Raw genomic sequence first — 12,171 nt, forward strand, 5'->3', positions numbered from 1 at the left:
GAAAAGAATTACTTCAAGTGACATTATTTTAATGGAACATTTCTAGTGGGATATATTCTAAGGTTATTAAAAAAAAACCTAAAGTAATATTAAAACTGCATTCAATATATTTTTAGAAGTAGTATTGGTGTGTTGTTTTGAAACTATTACTTGTATTTTCTAAGATAAAGCAAATAAGTGATTACGTTAATGTCATAAGGAGGTAAGATTTTTAGTATAAGAGAAAAAAGATAAAAATAGAAAATTAAAGGAGTTAAATAAAACCCTGTAATCTTAAATTTAAAATGGAAATATAAGTATAAACTTACCATTTTGTTCTCTTAAAAATTACATTTTTTTCTAGCACTACCACCAAAAGGGCCTAGAAGTAACGACAACTGCATAACAGTGAGCTGGCACCCAGACTGTAGTCTACATTTTTTCCCACTAAGATGAGGCAGGGATCCTTAAAGAAATGGTTGATTCAGAGTCTGGGCCAGGAAATGTACAAGGTGATCCTGGGATATCTTATCATTTGAGTAAGCAAGTAAGCTGTCTAAGACTAAAGGGATAGCGTCAAAAGTATGTTAGCGCTAACCAGAAGGGGCCTACCACTGGATGAAGATGGGCAATTTGAGGATCAAAAAATAACTAATATGGATTGAAATACATAAAGTGCATAAAAAATGTGGGTTTAAAAAGATACTTAAAACTTACTGGTTTACCTGTTGAGGTTGTTAGGGCACCAGCTCATTACTTTGAAAATTGATTAAAAAAAAAAAAAAAAGATTCAGGCATTTTTCTGGTCTTTTCTGTAAAATACAAACTGTATTTTAGTGTAACTAAAAGAAGAATTCTAGCTAGTAGATGCAAAAATAATGATATAATTCAAAAATCTCCTTTTGATAACCTCTAATGAAATAGTGGATCTAGGAAGTTATTTCAATATATGCTAAACCATTGTGTGAAATGTTGATGAGAGGACTTTTTACCAGAAGGGTCCAGCTGATGCCATCTGACCTACTGATTTTAGCACTACTAAACTGGAGCAGTCAGATACTGTGGTTGTCATGATGCCATTCAATAGGAAGGACACAGCAGCAACTTCCTATAAAGTTATTTTGCCCCTTCCCTCCCCCCAGATTAACCTGAATCTAATCAAGTCATGAGGTCTAATTATGAATTTATAGAAAATATAGGGAACTAGAGGAACAAGTTAAATAACACGATGGTGAAGCAATTATCCAAATAAAGAATGAAAGACAAGATCAATGGCATGGGGAAAAGGACAAGGGGGAGTTTAAAGAGCTGTAACAACTGACTGCACTCCTTAGTGTGTAAAAATTCATTAATAACATACATACCTCATAGGGTTGTTGTAAGGATTAAATGAATTAATGCATTTAAAATACTTAGAACAGTGTCTGACATATTGTAAGCATTTACTAAATGATTACTTATCTATTACTATTGTTTTGAGTTATTAAAATTTTTCCAGTCTTTGAGATAGGAGAACTAAGTCCTGTTAAAGGGATAGAGAAGGTGGTAACAAGTGCTAGGGATGGAGAACAGGATTATGTTTTTACTGTAGAATTAAGAATACTTAGATATGGCCCTGGTTCTATGAAGTCTATAACTTTGTAAATGTATAATTTTATTGCTTTTTTTTTATGTTTATTCTTTCCTGCAGTCTAACTGTGCTCATTTTTAGACATCTGTATGTTGTTAGGAACAGGAATATTGACATGTGTGGGAAAGGGCTAAGAGAGAGCCCACCGAGTGAGGAGGTTTTGTGACAAGGCTAGCCTTTTTGGTAGTACTTTATGAAGTTAAGAGTATTTGAGCTTGGAATCACTTTTAGGTATCTTTTAGTCCTACAGGTGCTCACGTAATTGCCCAGTTTTCAAAAAAACTTCTTGATGAAGATAGTCCTATTTTTTCTGGATCGGAGATGTTGCCTGTGGTTAAAGGAGCTTTTATTTCTGTGTGCCGTCAAATATATAGTACTTGTGAAGGTTTGCAGGTGTTAATTCCTTATAGTTTGCATGAATCTATAGCAAAGGCATGGAAGAAGGTAAGTATTTTCAAGCTTCTTTTTTTCCTCTTTGCAAATCTGTATTTCAAATGTAGTCACTATTGTAGTATTGTACTTCGGATAAAATATTTTGCTGGAGAAATATGACTTCTTTAGCATCACAAAACCCAAAGGGACATAATGCTTTTTAATCTGGCACAGAATGACTTTAGTACCTCCTCTCCTAGTAGAACAGTAAGATATAACTGGGCACTACAAAATTTTTTCTTCTGGTAGGAGAGGCTTTAAATAAATTTTTCTTTTATAGACTAACATTCCTCTTTGGAAGTTATTTCTAAGCAATTTTTAGAGACAGCTGGACTATTCTTTTTGTTATAGATACTTAAGATCATAATGTAGCAATAATCCAGTATAGTAGATTACTAGTACTCTTTCTTTTTCATATTACAGGCTTTATTAACTACTTTTCCTGATATTTAATTAATAACTTAAATTTTGAAGGAAATTTGATTTTAATTATATTAAACATCAAAAAATGAAATTGTAATTTAAGAGATCTTATGAGTAATGCTGTCAGTAAGAACAAGAATAATGTAAATCAATCTGCTATTTTTTTAGACAAGTTTGCTATCAGAAAGAGTTCCTACCCCAGTAGAGGGTTCTGATTTTGTTTCTTCAGTAAGCCAGCAATCCCAAAACATGTAAGTGCAATTAATTAAGCTCATCTGTTTCTACAGTTATTGAAATAAGTTTAAAATGATAATGTAATTTACTACTATAGCAAAAATGTTTTACAGGAAGGTAAATGTATACATACAGATCAAATGTACACGTATACAGCTAGGAGAAACTTTAGCAAGCATATGATGCTTTATTTGTAGCCTTTAAAAATCTAGCAACATTTATTATGCTAGCTTCATTCTGTATTTACATGGTGGATTGGGAAATCCAACATATTGTAATGTTTCCAGAAAATTTAGAGAATTACCAAATGTACCAAATGTTAAAATTGGAAATCTAACTGGAGAGTTCATTGGAGGTAAAATGTTTTTAAATGTCAATGAAGTACATTTATACTTAAGTTATGGTTTTTCAAAATATGTGAGAGTGTAGTTTAATTATATTTTGGCAATGGAAAATTATTTAAATAAGTGTATATATACCAAATTTTAATATAGGTGTCTTCATGTTTCTTTTCAAATATCAATTGGATATGGAGTTAGATTAACGGGAATTTTTTTTCTTTTTTAATTAAAGGTCTCTTGATGTGTTCTAGGGTTCTCTTCTTATTTTATAATTGAGTGACTTAGGTTAAAAAATAAAAATTAGAATTTTCAGGAATATTCTATAAATGTTAAGATGAATTTTTCCTTTAGGTAAACAGAGTTTAACTTAAAAAAAAATTCCACATTTCCTTACCGGTATAATGGCTCAACCAATAGTTAATTCTCTAAAAGTTTACGGTAATTTTTTTTTTTCTAGTATAGTTGTTATACATTCAAATCTACCATTCTGTTAAGAGCTTGACTACTAGCTGAAAGGTTGGCAGTTTGAACCCACCCAGAGGTGCCTCGGAAGACAGGCCTGGCTATCTGTTTTATTTTTCCTCATATAACAAGAATTCATTTATAGGCCAGTGTCCAGGAATGGTATTTGGTGTATCGATGCTGTTTGAGACCTTTTGTTGTCTTCTCCATCATCATTAATATGAGCTTTTTTTGCCGCAAGGTTGCACAGTGTCTGGTAAACCTCCAGACTTCACAACTTTTCTAGGAGCCAAAAGCTTTCTTTTCATCGTGGTTTGTCTTTTTATTTAAGAAAGCAATCTCTTCTTATTAGATTTTTTTGTGAATGTATTATGAATTTGACATATAGTAATTTGGCTGGATGGGGAGTTGGTGAAAAAGATTATAGATGGGAGGTGGGTCAGCATATCAGTATCTGCCAAGCATAGCGTACATTTTTTTCTATCTCTTACTTTCTACCATTCTAAGTAGTAGATTTTGTGTTTTAATCCAATCTGCCGATCTCTTTTTTTTTCATTTGGTGAGTATAAGTTTTTTACATTTTGGGGATACTGATATGTTTGAGACTGTTTTCCCTCCTTAATTTCCTTATCTTAGTGTGCCTTCTCAGTGTTTCAAGTTTTTTCTCTAGAGAAAGTTAATTGACTTTTCTTTAAGAAGTGTTCTGAAGGAAAAAAAAAAAGTGATTCCCAAAAGTAAAATAAATTGAAAACCTATGAAAATAAAAAAAGGATAATATGTGTGATATATTTTAGAAAGTCAGAAGACAGTACATTATAAAGAAAAGAAAATACAGATAGAATAGAGAGTTGGGGCTTGAGAAATCCAGGCACAGCAGTGTTATAATAGGAAAATAGAATGAAATTAAGGCATGGATGAGAGAACCTACGTGTAATAAAAATTCTGACATATGCAGTTAATGATTCATTCAGTGAAGGAAAATTACTGTTATAGAATACATAAGAATAAAAGAATTCACTGTCATAGAAACCATGCCTTTTATGTTTTATTAAGCATTTATTGAGTAATTTGCAACCAGTGTGTATTCTATAAATTCAATTACCAGTAGTATTAAACTGTGGCAGTCTACTTCCGTTAAGGATTACAGCCTTGGGAACCCTATGGGGCAGTTCTGCTCTGTCCTGTGGGGTCACTATGAGTCAGAATCGACTCAGTGACAATGGGTTTGTTTTGTTTTGTTTTGTTTTATTAAGCTGAAATATTTTCTTTCTTTTCAGTTTTGAGTATACTTTAGAAAATGCTATCTTTTTTTTTTACCTGTTGTTTCAGTATGGTTTGGGAAGATAATTTATTAGATGATTTACTAAATTTTGCTGCCACTCCCAAAGGACTACTACTTCTTCAAAGAACAGGTGCCATCAATGAATGTGTGACACTGATGTTCAACCGATATGCAAAAAAATTACAGGTAAGAATTACCGTCTGCCACAAGCAAAGAAATTTTTGTTGTTGTAAAGGCCATAAGAACATTATTCTGTTTTCTCTGTGTGAAAAGGTTATTAAACCTCAATTGAAAAGCCATATAACATTATAATATTTAACTTGATGTTTTTTCGGGAAAGATTAGAGAATTAATGTTGATATCTGTGACTATGCTTATACAAGATGAAAAACAACCAGATGGAATTGAAAATTTCAGTTAGTCATCCAGATGTTTTATAAATATGATATCAAACATCTGGATGTACTGAAACTGGGTGAAACTTCTCAAGAAAAAACCTATTGGGTATCCAAATGTATGTGTGTCAATGAAAGTTCAGGCCTCTTATTTCATTAATAAAAGAAAAAATATTTTTACAAGAATTCTATTATTGCTACTGTTAAATAAAATATAAAATATAATTTAACCTTTTCTCAGAAAATAAAGTATTTTTCTGTTTCATAATACAGTGATACTCTCAGAGGTCATTGACGTGTATTCAGCTTTTTGCTGTCATAGTAAATACTCCCAGACTTTTTGAGCTTTTTAGAATCTTAGGTACACTTTTAAAAGTTTTTCTTTTTTCCTTCCCTCCCCTCCCCTCTCTTCTCCTCCCTTTCTTACCTCTTCTCTTCCTTCCCTTTTATTTTCTTTTCTCTCTTGTCTCAGTTGTTTCTTGCTGTCATTAGGTTGCCTACTTGCAAAACCATTTTCTCCTTTCTCCCGTACTTTTTTCAATTGTAATTTTCTCCTTTGTTTATAATAAATAAAATAATTTACTCTTTAGAGTTTTCTTTGCTTATGAAGAATAAAGAGTCCTTGAGTGAGGGCCCTGACCATTCCTTCCTAAATAAAACGTATGAACATAAGTTCATGAGTTTATGATCCTAGGTTTGTTATGTATAAACGTGTTGTTGTTGTTAGGTGCTGTCGAGTCGGTTCCGACTCATAGCGACTGCATGTAAAACAGAATGAAACACTGCCTGGTCGTGTGCCATCCTCACGATCATTGTTATGCTTAAGCCCATTGTTAGCCACTGTGTCAGTCCATCTTGTTGAAGGTCTTCCTCTTTTTCACTGGCCCTCTACTTTACTATGCATGATGTCCTTCCCAGGGACTGATCCCTCCTGAGAACATGTCCAAAGTATGTGAGACATAGTCTTGCCATCCTTGCTTATATAGAAACATATGTTTTTATTTTGTTTATTTAAATAGACTTCGAGTAGAGAGAATTTAGTTCTTTACATGCCTCAGTTCATGACATACCGTCCTCATCTATCTATCCATGAAAGTTTCCTGTCTTGTTTTATTATTTTTATTCCTCTATCATTTCTGATTCAAAGTTCTGTTTCACTTTGCATACATTCCCCTGCCCCAGGCATCTACACTAATATTTTTGATATGTGCTTTGTCCTTGGATATGTATACTACTTGTAGAATATATAGAAGTTTTTCAGACTTTTTAAGTTTGTGTAAATGGAACTGTTGTTTTAATTTCCATTTCTCTGTGGTGAGGCTGAGCCTCTTCTTGTATACTGTTTAACAGTTTAGATTTCCGTTTTTGTTTCTATATATTTGAAAACAATAATCTAGTCTAGTAAGTCTAGAACCCAGGTTTCTTTTTTCTTATCTTTGACAGTGTTAACGAACGGGAAGTCTTGCTTAGTAAAGCATCTCTGGCTTCTCTAAGACTTTCTCTGCTGTTTCTTTTCCATACTTAGTATGAATTTGGGAAGCCCCTATGGCTGCAAACATCTGAATCAGCAGAATCAGTGGGGATATTGATGAGTAATGTGTTTTTTTAGTTGTTGTGGAGGAAGGAGAGTGGGAGAAAGATAGATATATATTTTGCTGTAATTCTGTGTCTCCTGACTGCAGAACTGATGGATTGTAGATTAAGAAAAATGGGAAATACGATTAATAAAAATGGAAAAGGAAGGCAAATTTATAGATGTTAAGTAACAGGAAACAGGAGGAATAATTCCTTCTCATAGTCTTTTAGTTTCTCTTTAACTACTTTTTTTTTGTTTTTGACATTAAATCTGAGACTGTACAGTTTATATTTTAAAAAGTTGAAATTAAAAATGTATCCTTTTAATGAAATGTTGAAAAAATGTCTAAATTCTAAATGCTTTGTTTCAAGTGTAACATTTTGTAAACTAACATGTTCTTAGCCAAAGCCTCAGAAGGAACATTTTATAACATCTCTGTTATTTCCTTATTCTGATTTATATGAATAGATATACTCTCTTTTAATTTCTATCATGAATACATACATAATACTCTCTGTGTAAAATAATGAATTACTTACTGTTTTCTACAGTGCTATTTAGAAATCTGTGAATTAGTGGTAAAGATTAATTCTTTGTATAATATAAAACTGCCTTTTCATAGGAACAAAAATCATATCGTCTTTAAAAATAATTGTCACTTTAAAGATACCATTGTTTTTTTCCAAATTGTTTGAGATCCTAGTTAACAAACTGACGTTCAATACAAATGTATTAATAAGGAAATGTAAGGCACCAACCTAAAAAGTGAAACAACAGAATAATACAATTTAGAGTTGTAATGAATCTTACTCTTCATCTAGTCTAAGTTCCTTATTTTATGTATGAAGAGATTTAACTTATAAAAAGATAAGTGACTTGTTCAAGATCAAAAAACTACTTAGTTTTAGAGGTGAGACCAGAACCAAGATCTGCAATAAGATTGTCAAAAATATTGTATTAGTGCAAATCATTGATTGTTACAATTTTTTGTTTTATTTTGCTGCTGTTATCATTTTTACTTGATGGAATGTTTAGTATTCTAATCATAAAAACCGGTAACTCTGTATGAGCATGCTGTGTTTTCTTGCATCTCATTGGTGTTCCTTATTTATGTTTTTAGATCTGCAGGCATAAAAAGTTTGGCTATGGAGTTGTGGTTACTCAAGTGGCATCAACAGCAGCAGGTGCAATAGCTTTACAAAGTTCAGGTAATATTTTTCTTTTTATTAGAACTATAATTACATCATTTTTTCTTTCTTTTTTATACCCTTCACCAAAGTTACCACTTATATATTAAAACTATAATTAAATAAAATGAGCAAGCCAACTGAAAATTTAACAGGCATGTTCAAGTATCAGATGTATATTCTAAAGTTCTTTTTTTCAAGTTAGGCCTTAAGTAGAAGAGAGTTTTGGGGTTTCCTTTTTATTCCATGAAATCCCTCTCAGACTTTTCCCACCCCATGATATACCTATACAACCTTGTTCTCTTTCCTCCTTAAAACAATGACACATAATGAACTGAACTGAGAGATACTTGATGCTCTTAGACTTTATCTTATGAATAAAAAATACACCATCATCTCTCTTGGTACATCTTACAGTATTGCCTAATGTTCAGCTTATCAGTAACATATATGCATCAAAATTTACATTCGTAATTGTTATCACACACGCATACCATTTCCTTTTTCCCTGTCCTCCTTCCTGCTTGAAAGCATCCCGCTCACAACTAACCTTCACCACTTATCTTTGCGGTTTGCAGTTGGTATGGACTATCCACTATCACTTGGATTTTCAAGAAGTTTAAAATATTAGGAATTTAATATTTCATATTTCAAGATTACATAAATCCTTAACCAGAGACAAGATGTCATCTCTAATACAGATGTTATGGCTATATTTTTCAAGGCTTAGAGTTGATGAATTATAACATCAGTGATTACTATTGATTCTCTCTTTAAATGAAAATATTTTCCTATAGTGTTTTTTAAATTTATTTTTTGACTGAACTAATTTCGGTACTGGTATTATGAAACATATTTCTTGGCAGATGTTGTTCTAAGCTGAACTGCATCTTTTTTTTTCAGCTTAAAATCCGATTTAGTGTAGCATTCAGGGGTACGTTAATGGAGGCATTTGGGGTCTAGAGTTAATCTCAGCTCATGCCCTTGGTTAAATCATTAAGCCTCTGAGCTTCATAGTATCAAACTTTTCATGAGAGGCTTAAATGCACTTTTTTATAGGACAGAGAAGGAGCTCTGGTGATGGAGTGGTTAAGCGCTCAGCTGCTAAATGAAAGGTTGGCAGTTTGAACACACCAGGAGCTCCACAGGAGAAAGACCTGGCTATCTGCTCCTGTAAAGATTACAGCCTAGGAAATAATATGGGGCAATTCTACTCTGACCTGTAGGATTGCTGTGACTTGTAACTGACTCGACAGCACCCAACAACAACGGTGCTGTCAAGTCAGTTCCGACTCATAGCGACCCTATGTACAACAGAAAGAATCACTGCCTTGTCCTGCACCATCTTCTCAGTCGTTGTTGAAGCCACTGTGTCAGTCCATCTTGTTGAGGGTCTGAGTCTCTGCTTTACCAGTCATGATGTCCTTCTCCAGAGACTGATCCCCCCTGATAAGAAGTCCAAAGTATGTGAGACAAAGTCTCGCCATCCTTGCTTCTAAGGAGCATTCTGGCTGTACCTCTTCCAAGACAGATTTGTTCGTTCTTTTGGCAGTCCTTGGTATATTTAATATTCTTTACCAACACCGTAATTCAAAGGCATCAATTTTTCTTCAGTCTTCCTTATACATTGTTCAGCTTTCGCAGGCATATGAAGTGATTGTAAACACCATGGCTTGGGTCAGGCGCACCTTTAGTCTTCAAGGTGACATTTTTGCTTTTTAACACTTTAAAGAGGTGTTTTGAAGCAGATTTGTTCAATGCAATGCGTCATTTGATTTCTTAGCTGCTGTTTCTGTGAGTATTTATCGTGGATCCAATTAAAATGAAATCTTTGACAACTTCAGTATTTTCTCCATTTATCATGATGTTGCTTATTGGTCCAGTTGTGAGGACTTTTGCGTTCTTTATGTTGAGGTGTAATCCATACTGAAGCTGTAGTCTTTGATCTTCATCAGTAAGTGCTTCAAGTCCTCTTCACTTTCAGCAAGCAAGGTTGTGTCATCTGCATAACGCAGGCTGTTAACAAGTCTTCCTCCAATCCTGATGCCCCGTTCTTCTTCATATAGTCCAACTTCTTGTGTTATTTGCTAGGCGTACAGATTGAATAAGTCTGGTGAAGGGATACAACCCTGACACACAACTTTTCTGACTTTAAACCATGCAGTATCTCCTTGTTCTGTTCGAATGACTGCCTCTTGGTCTATGTACGGGTTTCTCATGACCACAATTAAGTGTTCTGGAATTCCCATTCTTTGTCATGTTATCCGTAATTTGTTATGGTCCACACAGTCCAATGCCTTTACATAGTCAATAAAACACAGGTAAACACCTTTCTGGTATTCTCTGCTTTCAGCCAGGATATGCCTGGTTTCATGTCCTCGTCTCAGTCTGGCTTGAATTTCTGGCAGTTCCCTGTCCATGTACTGCTGCAGTTTTTTTTGAATGATATTCAGCAAAAATTTACTTGCTCATGATATTAATGATATTGTTTGATAATTTCCACATTCTATTGGATCACCTTTCTTTGGAATGAGCATAAATATGGATCTCTTCCAATCGGTTGGCCAGGTAGCTGTCTTCCATATTTCTTGGCAAAGATGAGTGAGTACTATCAGCGCTGTATCTGTTTGTTGAAACATCTCTATTGGTATTCCATCCATTCCTAGAGCCTTGTTTTTCGCCAGTGCCTTCAGTGCAGCTTGGACCTCTTCCTTCAGTACCATCAGTTCCTGATCATATGCTACTTCCTGAAATGGTTGAACGTCGACCAATTCTTTTTGGTATAGTGACTCTGTGTATTCCTTCCATCTTCTTTTGATACTTCCTGTGTTGTTTAATATTTTCCCTGTAGATTCCTTCAATATTGCAACTTGAGGCTGGAATTTTCTCTTCAGTTCTTTCAGCTTGAAAATGCTAAGTGTGTTCTTCCCTTTTGGTTTGCTAACTCCAGCTCTTTGCACATGTCATTGTAATGCTTTACTTTGTCTTCTTGAGGAGACCTTTGAAATCTGTTCAGCTCTTTTACTTCATCATCTCTTCCATTTGCTTTAGCTACTCAGTGTTCAAGAGCAAGTTCAGAGTCTCTTCTGACATCCATTTTGGTCTTTCTTTCCTGTCTTTTTAATGATGTCTTGCTTTCTTTATGTACAATGTCCTTGATGTCATTCCACAACTCGTCTGGTCTTCGATCGTTAGTGTTCAACACATCAAATCTATTCTTAAGATGGTCTTTAAATTCAGGTGGGATATGCTCAAAGTTGTACTTTGGCTCTCGTGGACTTGTTCCACATTTCTTTGGCTTCAACTTGAGCTTGCATATGAGCAATTGATGGTCTGTACCGCAACAACATAGCACAAATAAAAACAAATTAATACTGCTTGAGCTCCTGCAATGTCTTAGGTACTATATTAGGAACTTTACATATATCATCCCATTTGTACTTCACAACAGTCCTTGATTTTTAGCATTATTGTTTTCATTTTCAAATGGGGAGACCAAGTCTAAAAGAAGTCAAAGGATTTGAATAAGGATATACAATTCATAAACTAGTAGATTAGAAATTTGGAATTCTTGAGTCCAGACCCCGTATTTTTTTTATTATGCTGTAAGCACTTTTCTGCTCTAATATTGTTATCCTGAACTTCTTATGGTTTTACACTTTTCATTTACGGATGTTATGTTTTTGCACTTTTCATTATGATTTGATTCTTCGTAGAGGAATTTAATAATCAAATTTAATATTTTCATTTAGATATGTAGTATCTGACTCATGAGAATTTAGACTATATTGAGGCAAAAATGTGTGAAATGAGAATTGTTCTAAGTATATAGAATTATGAAAAAAATAATAATTATATTGGAGTAAGGGTACAAGAAGATGCCTACCCTGCTTTCTGATTCCTTTTCCCCTCACCATTCCCAAACACATACACATGTATACCTTTTTAGGCTGCCTTACACTGTTGGCTCATTTGCAGAGGAAAATGTAACCTTATCATTTGTCAGAAAAAAACATGCTCAGAGAAGTTTTTGGCCGAAGGATAAAAGCTGGCACTCATAATTCAACAATTCTCCAGGAAAATCGCCTTTCGGAATTTAGTCATTACACAGTTTTATTAATAGTAAGATATAATAAAGGTATATTAATAATAGCAGATATAATTTCTACCAAGAGTAGAAGATTATTTTTTATATAAGATGCAAGGATTTGTCTCATGTCAGTGTGAACC

At 33.7% G+C, this 12,171-nt stretch overlaps 1 protein-coding gene across 7 annotated transcripts in view; it reads left to right on the top strand.

Annotated features, from left to right (window-relative positions):
- The window catches only part of TBC1D32 (TBC1 domain family member 32), a 286,304-nt gene that overhangs the window by 120,955 nt on the left and 153,178 nt on the right, over positions 1 to 12,171 (top strand). For all 7 annotated transcript variants that reach the window (XM_023737184.1, XM_023737181.1, XM_023737180.1 and 4 more), the window contains 4 exons: positions 1,852 to 2,053; positions 2,633 to 2,715; positions 4,831 to 4,969; positions 7,875 to 7,962. In XM_023737184.1, the coding sequence (XP_023592952.1) occupies positions 1,852 to 2,053; positions 2,633 to 2,715; positions 4,831 to 4,969; positions 7,875 to 7,962 (512 nt within the window). The remainder of the gene's footprint in view (positions 1 to 1,851; positions 2,054 to 2,632; positions 2,716 to 4,830; positions 4,970 to 7,874; positions 7,963 to 12,171) is intronic.

Source organism: Trichechus manatus, unplaced genomic scaffold (genome assembly GCF_000243295.1).
Source record: "Trichechus manatus latirostris isolate Lorelei unplaced genomic scaffold, TriManLat1.0 scaffold00098, whole genome shotgun sequence".
Classification (NCBI taxonomy): Eukaryota; Metazoa; Chordata; class Mammalia; order Sirenia; family Trichechidae; genus Trichechus; species Trichechus manatus.